Source organism: Histoplasma capsulatum, genomic scaffold (genome assembly GCF_000149585.1).
Source record: "Histoplasma capsulatum NAm1 scaffold_6 genomic scaffold, whole genome shotgun sequence".
Taxonomy (NCBI): Eukaryota; Fungi; Ascomycota; class Eurotiomycetes; order Onygenales; family Ajellomycetaceae; genus Histoplasma; species Histoplasma mississippiense.
In genome coordinates this window covers 1,758,651-1,776,395 of record NW_001813977.1, presented here as the reverse complement: position 1 = coordinate 1,776,395, position 17,745 = coordinate 1,758,651, and the positions used below count along the sequence as shown (strand labels likewise).

The window sequence follows — 17,745 nt, the reverse complement described above, 5'->3', positions numbered from 1 at the left end:
CATCATCTTTTGTACTCTGGACGCGATTTCTCATAACAATAAGGGTGCCTGTTCAGGGTTCATGCGTGGCCGGTTGAATTCAATTAATCGCGGCCGTTCCACAACACCCTCGTCACCATCCTCCTCGCCAAGGTCAGAAAGTTGTTCATCTTCAACGTCCTTCTTATTAGCGCCCTGGCTTCGTTTTCGGGAAACGGCGCCAAAAGTGCTATTGGTGAAACTGCGTTTGGTTTCTTCGTCGAATCCACCACCAAATCCGACATCGCCATCCATTTGCTCGCGCAACTCACGGAGCCTATCCGATGGTCCACCCTCTTGCCAAACTCTACCCTCAAGCTTGAACTGCGTCTTTGTTCGCTCCAATTGTTTCTCGAGCCGATTCATAAGCTTTTCGCGATCGAGAATGCCATTCATTTGAGTCGGATCGGTGTTACCAAGTTTGTCTAGATTCCCCTTCTGCGCTTTGGAGGCAGCAACTTCCTGTGCATCACGCAGCATGAGATACAATTCGCGAGTCTCCAGCTCATTCCGCTGCAATTCCTGGCCCCGCAACCGCTGGATTTCAGCTAGCTCCACTTTCAAGGCCTCATTCTGCCGGGACTGGAGATTAATGATATCGGTTTGTTCTTCAATCTGCTTCTGAAGCTTTTTGACTAGCCCGTCAGCACCAAGCTCAAGTTGCGCCTTCACCTCGTCTCTCTCAGCAATGGCGGCGTCCGCGATCTGTCGAGCTTCGAGAGACTCATCGAATGCACGCCTCGCCTCTGCGTCCGTATGTAGCTTATCGAGCAAGCTCTGGACTGTAAAATTTAGACTTTGCTTAAGATCCAAATCCGGCAGCCGACGATCCATAGCCACATAACTGAGCATGGCGTCCACGAGCTGGAACATCCTCACGCCGTCCTCCCCCGAGTTCTCTCGGATTAGCAGCAAGTGTTGCATTGCAGAGAGGAAGTAATCCTGTGAACGGCCATCTTTTATTTTAGATGCTATCGCATTCGTAATCTGGACCGGGTCATTCATATCAGTAACCTCCCCCTCGATGCTGTCCTTCATACTGCTATTTTCCCGCTGGAGAAGATCTTCATAATCAATGGCTTCATTTTCCCTATATTTTTCAATCTGTTTGTCGATAGCCTCATACTGGAATTCTTCCATTTTTACCAGCAATCGCTTGATCCCGCAAGAGGTGAACTGCGCCCTGATATGGCAGCGGAGCTGGAGATCACGCTCTGCCGCGTCGACGATCATATTGATTAAGAAAAGAGTATTGAGAGCGTAGTCCATAAGCAAGTTCTCCATGCCAATGCCCCCACTTCGAAATTCCTCGCTGGCGCCGACAAGGCTCCCCATTTTCCCTCGTCCGTCTATAGTGACCTCGACAATGCGCATCCAAGCATCGAAACGACCGGTCTCCCCTCTCGCGCTTTTAACACTGTCCATCGCTTGGAGAACCTTCTGATGGCCCTCACCCTCGGCCCAATGACACAAAAACGTCAAGATTTCGCTGACCATTTTGCGCGTGTTAAGACGTGGCGATGTCAGCGAATTGGCGAGTGCGATAATGACTTGCTGACACTCCAGAGCATTGTCAGCGCCATATTTATTATTCATTAATGCCTTGAAGCATTTCGCGATATCATATTCGCGATCGAGATCCCTGTCGCCCGATGCCGGAGTAGCTGGAGCTGGTCCGGAGGCCTTTCGTCGGTTAATTTTGCTAAGAACGTTCGCCAGGGCAACTGGGCCTTGGGCTTCCACGAATGATTGTACCCAGCTGGATCACATCACCGTCAGCAAATTAAAGCTATGAATGGAAGCAAAGGGTTATCAAGTACCTTATTGGCTGCGTCCGCAAACTGACACTCAGACTTTGTAGTTGTTTCGTGCTAATTGAGTCATCCATGACCTTCTTCACATACCATTCAGGGCTCCCATCTTCGTCTGCTCTCGAGAGAAGACCTGCGGGGCCATCAGGATAGCCATATGTGAGTCGGGAATTTGACTTTTTCTTGTCGCCCTGAGCCTGCGTCAAATGGTCTTGATGCACCAGCGTCCACTTCTTTGAGGCCGGGTATGCCAGCATCTGCCGCTTCGCTTGCTCTGGCAAGTTCTGCCATCCTCTCTTGATCATTAACTCGTAGAACATCTGGTCAACAATTCTATCATCCTTTGGTTGGCTAAAGTTTCCATCAGAAGCAATCGCCAACGAAAATGCGGAACCTGGAGTCGAATATTGCGTTTGGGATATGGAGGAGTATCTGGAAGCTGAGTGTGCGGAAGATAGTGGATATCGTTCATTCGACTGGGAGGTGTATGGACGGAGGGATGGGTCATAGGAGGTTTGGGCGGACGAGATGGAGGAGTAAATGCTATTCTGATCTAGGGATGTGCGGGAATTCGTCGACGAATCGGGAGTTGAGTAGGAAGGATAGCCGTTGCCTGGGCCACCCCATTGCTGGTATTTCGTTCCCTTATCCCCCGTATGGCTTGCGGCCATAGTTGTATTGGAGCTAGGCGGGGGTCTTGGGCCATTTGGATGTGACGATCCATTCGATGATTGTTGGCCATTCCACGATGGATATTGGTGCGGGTCAAAGCCCGGTTTATTTAGGTGATGAGGGGAAGGCTCTTTTCGTTGTTGAGGGAGATAGTCAACAGGGATAGGAGATTTGGGGTCTGCTGCCACGCTATCATAAGGGATAGCGGTGATAACGCCAGATGACATACCGGGGTGGTCAAAGGGTATGTCCACCGAATGTATGGATTCGTGCTTGGAATGGCGCGAGGAGCGTGATCCAGCAGCGGAGCCGCTGGCCCCAAATACCTCCAGGCCGCCGTTGCCTTCAAACCGAGGATCCGGGGGACGATCTTTATGTAATTTTCTTCCGAAAAATGACTTGCCCGCTGATGACTGTCGAGATTTATCTGAGGAAATAGAAGGAGTAGGCATTTCGACAGATCTTGTAGGGTGCGGTCAAAAGGAAAGCTGCGACATTAAAGCAGGACCTGGGAATAAAAATCCAGCCAGTGCGTATGCCCCCTCTGCAGATTCAACAAGTAAGATGACGATGCCTATACGTCCATGCGTGTGTATATATGTGGGGTCGTGTTTGTCGGGGTGCAATGTCATGTATCAGCCTCCCGCAACGCGGCTTCCTGGAAGCCTTTCGAACTCTGCCTGTTCTTCCTCCGTAATATCGAAACACAGACAACAGATTATCGTCACGCCAACGGGTCATGAAGGATGGGAGTATGGCTTCGGGGACACTAGTGCAGGTACTGATATGGAAGTAGTATCTTCATTCGTATCGACGTCGATGTCATTAAAATCCCGCGAGAGACTAGTATGTTTGGGGCGTTCGCCAAATCACAACAGGTTGGGTAGCTTTATTCTCCAACCTAAAACAGGGAGAACCAGGGCGCCAACAGGGTCGGACGCAGAAAACAAGAAACTGCGCAGGTGGTGGCTTGCCTGTCCGCCCAAAACGCTTTGATCATGAACGAACAGACAGGTTCAATCCTCAGGTTAGGTTATCAGGGGGGGTTCCAAGATTGGGCGCGCCCAGTCCAGGCCAGATGCAGTTAAAGGGCCAGGCACGTGATAGGCGTGTCGGCCAGCGAGATAATCCGGCCCTGTTGGCTGTGGAGCCTCAACTAAGCATAGACGCAACGCATAATAACCTCCGTCGTATCCAATTCGGCATCAACGAACAGAAGTCAACGGGACCCCAGAAGGACCCTGAGGCATGTGCTCATTATCTGTTGCATAGAATTGTTGGTTTTCTTTGTTGCTTCTGCCCTTGGGAATGCGCTGTTGAAACGTATCCCAAACCGCTGCCAAAATCCCGTCCGGGAAACCTTCCGCATTGACGCTCTCTGTTTGTGCTCGCTCTGTTGGCTACTACTACGCCCTCTGCGGTATAGTAGTTATCTAGCTATCTATCTCAAGTAAACACATGATTTCGCAATAATGGCGGGTTCGCTGGAAATGGCGAAGGTTCGTTACATACTAATTCTCGACAAGAAAAAGAGAGCGAGAGAGAGAGAAGAAAAGAGAGATACAAGAAGAAAAAAAAAAAAAAAAAAAAAAAACCATCCAGACAATAACCCCATATCCATAGACTCTCCTAGTCCCCGCCCTAATCTCCCTCGCCGCCTACTTCCTCCTCTTTTTTCTATTAATCCCCTTCATCCGACGCTACCGACAACGATACGCCCAATACCTCCCCCTCCACACCGTCTCCGCTCACGCATCCAGCCTCCGCGAACGGGCCTCCGATGCACTGATGCACTTCCTCCTCCCTTCTTCGTGGCGACAGCGACAAATATTCGGCGCACATAACGACGGGGGCAGCGTCTTTGATGACGAGGAGGGGGAGGATATGGTTGGGTTCGAGATAGATTCCTCGAGACGGGAGGCGCTGGAACACGGGCGGAGAAGTGGTGGTGACAACAACCATAACGACCACAGCAGCATAGATACGGAGCGGCGACTGAGTCGGGATCTTGAGGAAGGGTTTATGGATGATAGTGATGATGAGGATGGGGATGATATGCGGGCTCGAGTTGGTGGTGGTGGTGGTGGTAGTTGATGCCAATGTTATTTTGTTTTAATTTATATATGTTTTATTTTCATATTCATTTCTGTTGGCACTCCTTCTGGCGCCTGCTTCAGGGTGGGAATAATATCCGCATTTTCGCGATACCCATCTCGCCTACTTGTAAATGCTTTGATTGACCTGTTCGAACGGTGTAGATTTTTTTTCTATTTTTTTATTTTTTGGTATACTTCGCTTCTAGCCGGCAGCATTCTTCTTCTTTTTCATGAGACCAGGTGCATTATTAGAGGGCCAAAGATCAACATATCTTCCAAGTCTCGCTGAGCGAATCCAAATACATTGCATTCTTTTTAAAACAACACCAACAAAAAAAAAAAAAAAAAAAAAAAAAAGACGACAAAGCAAAACTCCAAGGGGGACCTCATTAAAAATAGTGTATTTACCACTTAATTAGTAGCAAGCCAGTGTTGTGTCACCACACTATTTCATAATTGAAATCACTTCATGCTTGCTTTTTAATTTCACATTCAATGCAGATGTATTAAGATCATATTTTCTCAAATTTATGATTGATTTGTCTATATTTTAACTCTCATTATTGATTAGAATTTATGAAAGCAGTGAACAAGAATATTGCAGTATGATACTTTAATGCAATATTTAAATATAGAAAATGGCAATATTCAAATCTCTACAATTTCAACCTTATCAAATCAATGATTGAACCTCTCAATTATTATTCTTTCAAACACTCTCTCAAATGTGCTTTGAAACATCATTTTATCAAACATTTATTATCTCTTGAAAGTGAATATCTGCTTTTCAAATCAAATAATTTAAAATATTATGAAATTTCATAATGAAAAAGGCTTTGCTTATTGAATTTTTGAAGATGAAAAAAAAAAGAGTTGAATACAGACAATGACAATTTCAAATCTGTGAATTGAAATCTTGTCACACAAACTGTCAAGCAGTCAACAGATCAGACAATAATTAAAAATATATATAATAATTAATGAAAAAAAATTAAATGTATTTGAATGGTTTGAATAAGATATAAAAATTAGATATTTGACTGAATATACAATCACAGATGTGAAATTTATATTAATGATAAAGAAATTATAAATAAATATTTCTTCAAACATTCTGATTTTGAAATCTTTCAAAAATATAACTCTGAATTTTAAGAATTTATTAATGAATTATTTGATGACAGATTTATCATTGATTGATTTATGATTAAATATCATGCAATGATATTTGAAATGAGAGAATCTTTTATAGTGAATTTAGAAATTGAAGATAACTCATTATTTTCTATAAAAAATTTATCAATATTCAGAAATATTAATCACATAAAAAAATGTTCAAAATCAGAAAATGTTGATGAAAATATTCAAAATCTGACTGCAGTTGTAAACAGTCTCAGTCAGATTAATATGCAGATTGGAATTAAAAGAGAAACTAAATGAATCATTAAATTATTCTTAAATAAAATGCAGAATCTATTATCAGAAGATTGAAAAATTGACAGTAAGATTTCTTATTAATAATATATTATAATTTCATGCTGTTTTTTCAACATTCAAAAAGCTCAGCTATATTTGGATTTGAAATATAACTTAATTAATGTTCAATGAAATCATATTATACAGATGTTAAATGAAATATTATCAATACAACAAATGCTGCAGATGCTGCAGTGAGGTTAATAGAAGAAATAATAAAAAAAAATAATGACAGAAATAATGACAGAAATAGTGATAAAAATAATAATAATAATAACATTTTTAAATCATTTTTTATATTTTATTTCCTTCAAAATAATCAAGAGCACCGCTGAATTTCACTCAATATTATAAATAATAATGAATTACATTTACAAATACTTATTTTAAAACATCACAATTTTTTATACGAGATGATTAGATAATTTAAAACATTTTTTATTGATTTATAAATTACAATGTGATATAATATACAATGAATACATTAATATATTACCATTTCATATTTTTAAAAGTGAAATTATATTTAGAATTCAATTATTTTTATTAAGATACATGTAAGCAATTTTGATTCACACATCAATTGCATGCAATTTGCTGATTAATTTTTCATATATTCAATATATCTTTTATAAAACTTTTATATTTTCTCTATAATCTGATTTCTTCTTCTAATCATCTCATCATCATTTTTTTTTCATTTATTATATTCAACTATTTTAATTTCATTTTACTATTCAAATCTTTTAAATTAATATCATTTAGATTTTCATATTTATTTATCAAGTTATAAAGTGCTGTCAATATGAAAATAAAATCGATTTGAATGATAATGAAAACTTCATCTCTTTCTCAATTATATATTTGAAATCATCATTTAAATATTCTGAAAACTTATTCAATTACACTTTGTAAATTGACATGCTAAAAATTGAATAATTTCTTTTTATTAATAAATTATTTATCTGTTTTTTCAAATTTTTTGAAATGATATCACATATCAAAATAAAAAATCAATATTATGAAAACTCTTTTGAAATAATCAACATCTGCAAGAAAATAACAGGGTTTCTTCACTGAAATGTTATCATACTCTTGAATCAAGTTAAAAACATATATATCATAAGTAGAATCTTTAATTTCAGAATATATATATATAAAATTCATTTCAAAATCACATATTATCAGAACATTCTGTGAGATTAATTTTTTTCAATTTTATCAATTAAATTATTGATTAAAAAAAATAAATATTGAAAAATAAATATTATCTAAAACTTCAATATAATTTTTAAAGAATGGTCGTTGTTTAAAATTGTTATTGAGCAAGTCTTTATTATATTTCATGAAAGATTTTAATATTTGTACAAACTGGCCGTAAAGTATATAGAATGCTTGCAACATCTTATGAAATATTTTATATAAAATAAATGATTATTTTCAAAACAATAAAAATCATATGATGATTATATGAGAAGCTAATTCTTACTTTGAAATTGTATTAAATGAATGTTCAAATCTTTTCACAGTATTTCAATATGAAGATTTTTGTGTAATAATATAGAGAAATATGATTACTTTCTCTTTCATCTTTATCACATCTGTAACACTGAATTCAAATATAGTTGTATATTTTTTAAGAAAGATAATGAATTGCATGAATGTTTCTCAATAAAAATGTGTGATATTTTTAATACAATTAGAGTGGGTATTTGAATTCAGCAACTGAGCAGTATATAGAGTATTGATGAAAGATTTTTTATATAATATTTTTTTTATAACATCAAAAAGATTCTCATTATCAGATTCATGACTATTTTGATAAACAATTGTTGATGAGAATTGATATATTATTGAATTGCAATTTATAAAATTTAATTATTTATTTTATCATTCTATTGTTGATTATTTTTTCATACTGATTTTCATTGATCAATCTTTTATATGATGAAGAAAGAAGTTTGTAAAAACACATTTTTTTGAATTGATTCTGAACTTTATTTAAAAAAAAATATATTTTTACAAGCTTTTTTTTTAATTAATATTAATTAATTATCTTCATTATGAATGCTATTTTATATTATTTTACATTGTTACACACTGTTTATGTATGTATGTATGTATAGATTTAATGTTCTACAGAAAACACAAGTAGCATCTGTGTTTCAGAAGCCTTCTAAAGAGTATGGAGATGTGCTACACTGAACAGATTTCTATGTACACAAAAAGAAAGAAAACAGAATTCAAATAACAATTTTTGAAAAGACTCAGCTCATTGAAAAGAATTTTTCTGAGCTGTGCATTTATTTCTGATTCAATGTATAGCCATTCATGATGAAGCTATAATGTGGTTCTCTGAGAGGACTGCTGCTGCCATATCTAAAAGGCTTTATAATGAGTAAAGAGAGATATTTTTCTCAGTTGATCAGAAAGCTGTCTATGCTTCTAATATCAGAAGAAAGATAGATAAGATAAATAAAAGAAAGAGAGGAAAAGTGTGTGTTCTGAAATGAAAAGAATAAAAGAGAAAGATAAAAAAGAGACTGTGTCATCTATAACATTTTACAATTATATAATCTAATACAGATTCAGAGAAAGAGAGGAGAGAGTACTGAAGAAGATTGTGAAAGGAAAAGAGCAGAGAATGACAGAGAAAGTATAGAAAAGAAGAAAGAAGAAATGTTTAAATTGATAGAGATAAAAGTAAATGAAAGGAAAACAAAGCAGAGTATGTGTAGATACAATGTCAGCAGTCAAGAATATAAGACATGCAGACTGTATTGATTACATCATAATTAATTAAAACAAATGAGTCTAGTTGTGTTATCTATATTGTCTGTATAAACTGTGTTGTCCCTGACAGTTGCATTAATTACTGTGAGTGTACTCAGCAGGCCAGCCTCATAGAACTGCTGTGGGGGTTGTCAGATGATGTGTAATCAACCAGTTGTGTTATCTTATACAGTATTGTATGTAGAACTGCGTGTGGTTCAGCAATTCTATAAAGTCTGTAGAGATCAGAAACTCTAGATAGATAACAGCTGTTGTTTGATTGTGTGGCTGTGCTGCTGATTTTTTAGATTAGTGAAGAAGATGTTTTTATAAATGTTGATAAAGCATCAAATGCTTTAAGTTTTTATTATGTTTATAAACACAGATGAGTCTCACATCTGCATGCTGAAACATCTATGATATTAGAAGAAGTTTTCATGAGAAAAGTGAAGTGTGAATCAGCAGTGAAAAGCATGCTGTGGCATAGTGAGCTCTGAAGAGGCTTTCATTTGATATTTCACAGTCAGTCTGCTGAAACTCCAGCCTCAGTACCAGTAAGAGAGCTTGCCACAGGTTTCATTTCATCACTTTCACTTTGTTTTTTGACTGCGCTGCTTGGCCACTGTGCAGATCCCACTGATTGTGGGTGTGATTTTGAATTCATAAACTGAAACTGCAGTAGATGAGACTGCTCACTTAGTCAGACAGTTTGCTTCCTCATTGCTTTCTATCTTCATATACATTGCATCCGGAGCCAACTTCTCAGCTCATAAAATAAAAGGATGTGAACCTGCCAAGTAGGTACCTTCAGGCGGACCTACTACCTGATTTAGCTTATTGTTTCTAGGCTGGAAACCTGTATCGCAAGTATCAAATCCTGACTTTCATTAATTTTCCTATGTGTCTGTTATATTCTTGACATCATTCAACACTAAGCATTCCTTCTGTATAACCAACCAACTCTTGTCTGTATTTAACATTACACAAGGACTCGTCATAAGCACTGCTTGCATACGAGTATAATAGAATAATAATAATAATAATAATAATAATAATAAGCTATCTTTATATACTCAGAAACTTATTTCAGACCGATATTATGCTGTCTGAAAAGCTCATAACAGTGATTGTAGACTCAGTTTAAAGAGGCTGCTGCATTGCTTTGTATGCTTCAAATAATTGAGATATTGTTGAAATAGAGTCAGATTTAAGAGTTGATGCTGTCATCTGTGACACAAGGTAAAAGCTTCACAACATATTCTAATGCTCAGTAAGCATCAACTGCTTCAGCATTGAAAACATGTAATATAGAGCTCAGTGCAGCTGAGAAGCTGGTCAATTGTTTGTTTTTAATAAATTATAAAATCATAACTTATTTATTTGCTGTTGTCAAGGTTTTATTTTGATTTATCTGAAAAAACATATAGATCTGTTAAAGATTGTTTTCTTCATCATTTTTTAAATGTTTAAACAGCATTTTTTTTATCTACATTCTCTGTGAAGTCTGTCCCGCATCCCTCTGAGTAGTGTAGGATAGTAAGTGTGAGTTTATTGATTGCAGATAGCAGTGTCTTCAACTGTTGGATTTTGATCTTTGAATACTGTCAGATTTCAATCTCTCTTTTTTATGTGATCATTGAAGATGTTATCTGTGAATTCAGTGAATGCTTCTCATTCATCATCTGAAGCCTTGTTGCAAATCGCATTTTGACCTCCTTCAGAGCTATCATTGCTGATGGGAGTCCAGTATCTCAGTATAAAGTTGTGATGAATGTTGTATGGAAAATTGAGAGGATCTCTCTGACTGTTATAATAAGCATCTTCTCAACTGTCTCCACATGTCATTTCAGATGAGAGTCAATCTCCCCACTTCTGCTCATGTGTTTTACTTACTATGTGCAGCTGCTGTATCAGACCTCTGTATTATAAAGCAATGAGGGCATCATATAAATGATGATCATCTTCTGCAGAGTGTCTGCTGAAGATTTATTTTTAATCTTTTTCAGATTCTGAATATGCTGAGCCACAGCTCTTGCTTTCTTTATTTGAGTGAAGATATATGATCTTCAGATGAATCTTGTGTCAAAGTGTACACTCAGTTAATGAAATATTAACTTCTGTTCAGCTGAGGTAGTAACAGAGTGAACTGTGAGATTCTCAGACACAATTACTACTGATACTTCATTGTGTCATTTTTTTTGTGAAATGAATCATCTGATGCACTCTGTAAGATGTAATGAGCTTCCTTCTCTATCTATATCATGACATGAGCTATTTATACTCATAGATGATGTTTAGCTATTGCTTTAATAGACAAGTATTGATATGATATGATGTAATGTAAGGCAAGTGGGCATGGAGCATAGCAAGATGTAGCAATTTCCCAGTCTGAAAAGGTCTACGCCCTCGTAGGCTTAATATAGAAAGGTAAAGTGGCATAAGCAATTTTATCTTGAGCTAGCCGATTACAGGTGTCAGGTTTTGGTGGACACCGGTCGGGGACCACATAGTGAGATAACAGGAACGGGGTAAGAGCAGCTCAGCAAGGAAATGATAGAGATTAATTTGCAGAATCATCTGAGTTCATGGGGGTGTTTATGGAGGTGAAGATGGATGTGGTAGATATGTCAACTAATACTGAGATGGTCATTGTTTGATCTTCATGTCCTTGTATCATTGCGAGAGCGGTGTAGGCGGTGTCTTAACTGTTGAATATGTCAGTGTCAATACTGTAGTTTTCTGATGGATTCACTTTAATTTACGCTGTAGACCTGGTTATGACACCTACTGCAATATCATTATAATTGAGAGTTGTGATGACAGAGATGAGTGAGTGTGATCTGAAGTCATCATATTTCTATTATTTCAGCTCTGCCTTAATGTCTGATAGGTTAATGTGTTTCTCATCTGTCAGTATGTGCGCGGCTTTGCTGTAGCACTCAAATATAGCTAGGCTAGCAGTATAATCAGTGAGAATGGTTTTCTTCATATATCTGACAAGATTTTTATTCTGTTGACTTTTCCTTTCTTGAAATTTCTACTCATATTTCAGTTTGTACTTCTGCATCATAGCGCAGTGGTACTCCGCATCAGCTGCAAGGCATTGTACTTTTGTGTCTTGATCAGCTTTAAAGCCTTGGAGTTTGAGCTTGGCTTGGTTCAGTTCTGTAAGCAGGTTGTCTGCATCTGACTGTTCATTGTCTGAGTCTACAAAAAGGCGTTTTTGCTGTTTGTCTTTGCAGATGGTTGGTTTGACAAGGGTTTCTGTGGCTGTCGGTTCGCGTGCCTTCATAGTCGTCGGTATGAGCATGGCGATTGATGTAGATGTATGTGGTGCTCTTTTGGCATTTCTGACTGATGCTTTTATGATGGTTAAAGTGTGTAGGCAGCATGGCATAGGTCGTTCTCCACTGCTGCAGGATAGGAATTCATACACTGTTTTGTGATAGGCATCATCTCTAATACTCCAGCTGGTTCTGTCTTTACGCAGCTTGCCATCAGTGTCAAAATCAGTCAGTCAGAAGACGCTCAAGCTCTTTACTGATGTGTCTGTTTCATGGTCTGAGGGCAAGCCATAATGAGCTTGGAGCCTCTCAATGAAGTCCTTAAAGGAGTTTGACATAATGAGGAGGTGAAATAAGGGTTGTTGAAGAAGGTTGTGAGTTGTTGTAAAAGGTGAAAAATGCTGAATGTGATGAGGAAAAAAGGAGGGAACTGGGGTTGAGATGTGAAAGGTGTTGTGAGTAGTGAGGTTAGAGTTATGTTGTTGAGAGGAAGTGAATGGGTGTGTAGAGGAGCCGAGGGCAACTGATGTGACAGTTGTCTAGAGTTTAAAGAAAGGGAATGAATGTAAACAGTAAGTTCTTTATGATTCTGATGATTTTCTTATGCTTTGATCTGACAGTGGTTTTATACTGATTTGTATTGTTGATATCCTTTGTTGATACAGCTTCTGTAGGTCAAAAGTGGTTGGCTTCATATTTCTATATGAGTTCATTGCAATTCATGTCATTTTACTTAATCCAAATATCATATTCTGGCCTATATTCTCATCAGTGAATGAGGTATTCAATAATTGCCTTTCCTCTGCATTTTACTATTCGGTGGTCGATGATTGTATCAACTTCATAGAGGGGGTTGTCCGCGGGTGTGTTGATTAGAGGTGGGAGATGTTGTCTCTTATGATGGTTGTAGAGGTCCTTGGGTGGGCAGGGTTTGCTACGCCCTGCCACACGCAGTGCCACGCCTTCGCTCCATCATACGCGTAGTCACATGACTACGCACAGGGCTTCACCTCCTGCTTGTTTCCGCTTGCACAGCATATCTTAGAGTTACGATGATAAAGAATAAGAATAGCATGCCCAAGAGCTTCTTCGTACGGCTTCGCCTTACAACATCTACTCAAATAATCAGCTCTCTCACAGCTGTTTTTATTGCATTTGATTGTGAATGAATATTCAGAGCAGCATTTTTTCTCAGAATTAATGCTGCATTCAAATCTGCTATCATATATTTGATAAATTTTTCATAAAAAATTTGAGTAAAATTCTGATTGATTGATTGCTTCTTCTTTTCAACTCAGCTGTTCAGAGTTTTTATCAATTTGATGAGAATTTTTTATTGCAAATTTTGTTGTTGTTAAATCTTCTCAAACTACTTCTGAAGCTGAGAGATGGCTGTGAGGATGCTGTCACTGACTTTTTTAAGAACTGAAGAAGACATTGTGACAGTCTTCCTCTGCCTCTTGCCAGTCTTTTCAGTGACAAAATTGACTGATGACTCCAGCTTCAATGACCTGGTGTAGGCTGTATTGATGTCCTTGGGTGGATGGGAGGGTGTTGAGGGCTCCATAACCACTCAATCTGTGCAGTACACACACGTGAAGAAATCACAAAGGGCGTGTGATGATATTGAATGGGTTGGAGGGTTAAAATTATACGAAAACCAGTTGGAAAAGTGGAAAATTCAAATGTACCCCTACGTTCATGGGTAGTTGTAAGGATGTGTTACACACTGTTGAAGTTAAATAATGCTTATTTATATGATCTTGATGAAATATATGAGTACAGTCATTCAATTCATCAAACATCTAATCTTTTTCATCTGTACTTTGTATAAAGAAGTTGTAATATTAGTACAGCTGTTCTGTCCACTGAATGATTGTCATATTGAGCTGTACTTTTTAAAAAAAGTGGAGATCCATACAAAAAGAATGAGTACACACGGCCACACCGAACAGGCCCCAATTATATCAAATTCAAAAAAGCTTGCCATCGCTTCGAGCATATCCAACAAGGCCATGTCGGGCTGCTGATCACCCCACCACCACGACGATCTGAACTCTGAACTGCCGAAAAAAAAAATAAATAAATAAAAGCAAAACAACCCCTGTAGTCCTAGTTAGCCGTCAGGACTTCTGATTCGCAATGATGTTCTCTCTCCCAGGTTCCGATCCATTCGCGTATTACCGAGTATGTATTCGTTCCCGCCTCAGGCACACCCCGATCGAGAAATGGAAGGATCACAAGGCTCCGTTCTTTGCAAGCTACATCGAGGAGAGCTTCAATTGGCAATCGAGGAACCTTTGTGGATCCTATTATGCTATCTCAGCTGTATCAGAAGCTCTTGACCTGATGGGCGAAGCCAGTTGATACGGGTGCAGCTTGCCGCCATGGTCGAGACGACGAGATAGACAGAGGAATCTTATATGTATTTACCAGCAGCTTGTATGTGGATACCGGCATATTCATCTGTGCACCAAATAAAAGTTGGCGTGGGAGAGGAGGCGCATGTTTGGCTTTGTTGATGTCAACGAGGTGCGGGCGAATTCGAGTGACTTTACCTGAAAAGGAAAGGTCGCGCGGGTCTGGAAGTCTGGAAAGTTTCCCCGCACACACCCCGCATTATATAATCGGTTCCCCTCACAGGGTATCAACCGCAGGCTCTCCACTCTCCACAGTCGAACATAGTTTTGCCGACCACGGAAAACCTGATACATCCCAGCAGAGGTGCAGGCTGCCCGTTGAGAGGAAAGCGGGGGAGGGGCGAATCAGCATCATGGGGAGCTAACACGATTGTTGGCACAGGATCCATGCATTGCATCGGACGGGGGATATTATCCTGTCTCGAAGGCGTCTGTGAACCGCTGGGGTTGTTTGCTAAGCTGATTGAGAGATCGATTGGTTGGCTGGTCGGCACGTTCCAAGAACAGGCTGGGTTCACAATTCATGCTTCCCCTCTTTTGATAGTATGTCCGTCCTTTTCCACCGGGAGCAGACAGTGTCCATATCCAATCCTCATCTAGGCTCGATGGATGGATCACCCTGTTTCAGAGCAATGGGTCGGACGATCAAAGCCCACCTAAGTACTGGAGTAGAGCCTATCGATCCCTGGTACCGGCCCAGGCCTCACGGGCCCCTCGCTGAATTCTTCTCAGACGTTTTGGAGGGTGCGAGAGTGTTACAGGGACGGGAATCGCCGCTGAGCTATAGTTTATTGAATGCCTGTGGGGAGATAGTTGAATGTCTGACGTGGATAGCGAGGGTTTCTCTGCAAATGCACCCGGCAGGGACGAAATAAAGTGCAGTGCGCCTGATTGCATTTCCTGAAGCATCGTTGCTATATGCGGGGGAACTAATAAGAATTGGATGCTGCAGACTATATAAACTAGGCCATTCTCCCAGATGGCTTCGTTTTCTTTGCTTTTTGTCTCTCTCGTCGCTCCTGCATACAGCATACAGGTATACAGGAAATTAGTAGGCTTCAGGTGTCTTTGCGCTAGATCTTTCTGATACTCCCTGCCCTGTCGATGTCTTGTCACGGATAGAACCTGCAACTTGAACTTCGAAACACTCCCAAGGTATGGGTTGCCCTGACTAAGCACAGTTGTGTCCTCTATACACGTCGGCTCACCAACACTCCCTAACAGCACGGCACCTCATCTTTCTCCATCGAAGCTGGTTGGTGGTTTAAAGTGAACAAAAAGGATCACCTTGTTTTTCAAATCTGCCCTGTAGCAGCCACAATGGTATTTTCTCGCTTTTTGCCTCGCCATCTCTCCCGCACTGCGTCCCCCTTGTTTATGGGTCGCGGGCTTCCCCGTAGCTCTTCCGCTACTTTCCCTGGCTACAATATGCAGTCGTACGGGCCATTGTCCCGTTTACTATCATTGACTGGAGTGAGAACACTAACTGCGAGTCCTAAACTTCAGGGCAAAGTGTTGTTAGTTTTGTACGATGTAAGCTGAGTTCCCCCGTTACGCTTGCAGTCTTGGCCCACATCATTGTACCTGGAATATGTAAACTGCTCATTTCTAATATGATGAATTCAAGGGAGGACAACATGCGAAGGACCAGCCTGCCTTGCTCGGAGCCAGCGAGAATGAGTTGGGATTGAGGAAGTGGCTGGAGGAGAAGGGCCATACCCTAGTAACCACCTCGGACAAAGATGGTGCCAACTCCAAATTCGACCAGGAGCTCGTCGATGCTGAGGTTATCATCACTACTCCGTATGTTGCAAATGCAAACACCAGCCAGCATCGAGTTCTAAATTTCAAGCAAATATGGGCTGTCTAGCCCACCTTGTTCTATGTCCATATTTGTCTAACCAGAGACCATACTCTAGATTCCACCCAGGATATCTGACTGCAGAGCGCCTGGCTAAAGCTAAGCACCTAAAACTTGCCGTCACGGCCGGTGTTGGGTCTGACCACGTCGACCTGGACGCGGCCAACAAGACAAACGGCGGCATCACCGTTGCCGAAGTGACGGGATGCAATGTCGTTTCCGTCGCCGAGCATGTCCTCATGACTATCCTTGTCCTCGTCCGCAACTTTGTGCCCGCACACGAGCAAGTTGCGGGTGGAGACTGGGACGTAGCTGCTGTGGCGAAGAACGAGTACGACATTGAGCATAAAGTCGTTGGCACCGTTGGCGTGGGCCGGATTGGCGAGCGCGTTCTGCGAAGACTGAAGCCGTTTGACTGCAAGGAGCTGTTGTATTATGACTACCAACCACTGCCTCCGGCTGTGGAGCAGGAGATCGGATGCCGCCGTGTAGACACTCTTGAGGAAATGCTCGCCCAGTGCGATGTTGTTACGATCAACTGTCCACTTCACGAAAAGACCCGCGGTTTGTTTAACAAGGATCTCATCGCCAAGATGAAGAAGGGTATGCCCAATCCCCCAAAACTACATGCATAACTTCCAGCAACTAACAGCCCTCACCCCACCCCACCCCACCAGGCTCCTGGCTCGTCAACACCGCCCGCGGCGCCATAGTCGTGAAAGAAGACGTCGCCGATGCCATCAAATCAGGTCACCTGCGCGGCTACGGTGGCGATGTGTGGTTCCCGCAGCCCGCGCCCAAGGACCATCCACTGCGCTATACGCAGGGGCCCTGGGGCGGCGGGAACGCCATGGTCCCGCACATGTCCGGCAGCTCCATCGATGCGCAGGTGCGCTATGCGGCGGGCACGAAGGCGATTCTCGAGTCGTACTTCTCCGGAAAGTATGATTATAGGCCGGAGGATTTGATTGTGCATGCGGGCGATTATGCCACGAAGTCTTATGGGCAGAGGAAGTAGGGGTATTTTATGTTAGGGCTTTATTTTTAAGGGGCTTTACACAGGGGCCAGATGTTGAGGGTGATGCTGTCTGGGCCCCCTCTCCTTCTTTCTTTTAAACTACGGCAGCCTATCTCCTCGTCTGGGGGCGAGGCACAATTAGCGCAATACCATTAGTGTAATAACTAAGCTGTTAGTTCAGAAGTACAAACCAATAATTTCTCATACTAAAATATATGCAATTCTATTTGCTGGTACAGATCCACTATCTCAGGTTTTCTCTCAACGCGTTGCTGCACTTCATCTTCCAACCTTCCAGCTGTGAGAATTCACCTTTC

At 40.6% G+C, this 17,745-nt stretch overlaps 4 protein-coding genes across 4 annotated transcripts in view; 2 read left to right on the top strand and 2 right to left on the bottom strand.

Annotated features, from left to right (window-relative positions):
- Positions 1–2,953, bottom strand: part of HCAG_06848 (cytokinesis protein sepA) — a gene marked incomplete at both ends in the record, with an annotated part of 5,497 nt that extends 2,544 nt beyond the window's left edge. Inside the window, 2 exons of the mRNA XM_001539193.1 lie at positions 38–1,777; positions 1,839–2,953. Coding sequence (XP_001539243.1) covers positions 38–1,777; positions 1,839–2,953 — 2,855 coding nt within the window. The remainder of the gene's footprint in view (positions 1–37; positions 1,778–1,838) is intronic.
- Positions 2,954–3,973: 1,020 nt separating this feature from the next.
- Positions 3,974–4,595, top strand: HCAG_06847 (conserved hypothetical protein; the record flags this gene model as incomplete). Its single annotated transcript, XM_001539192.1, has 2 exons — positions 3,974–4,000; positions 4,125–4,595. 2 exons carry the CDS (start codon positions 3,974–3,976, stop codon positions 4,593–4,595), a joined length of 498 nt encoding a protein of 165 aa, XP_001539242.1.
- A 7,287-nt stretch (positions 4,596–11,882) lies between these two features.
- HCAG_06846 (predicted protein) lies at positions 11,883–12,301 on the bottom strand (the record flags this gene model as incomplete). The annotated part of the gene is made up of 2 exons (XM_001539191.1): positions 11,883–12,052; positions 12,280–12,301. 2 exons carry the CDS (start codon positions 12,299–12,301, stop codon positions 11,883–11,885), a joined length of 192 nt encoding a protein of 63 aa, XP_001539241.1.
- A 2,880-nt stretch (positions 12,302–15,181) lies between these two features.
- Positions 15,182–17,428, top strand: HCAG_06845 (formate dehydrogenase; the record flags this gene model as incomplete). Its single annotated transcript, XM_001539190.1, has 6 exons — positions 15,182–15,217; positions 15,672–15,704; positions 16,056–16,082; positions 16,177–16,352; positions 16,469–17,013; positions 17,088–17,428. The coding sequence occupies 6 exons, from the start codon at positions 15,182–15,184 to the stop codon at positions 17,426–17,428; spliced, it is 1,158 nt and encodes a 385-aa protein (XP_001539240.1).
- Between the last annotated feature and the right edge of the window lie 317 nt (positions 17,429–17,745).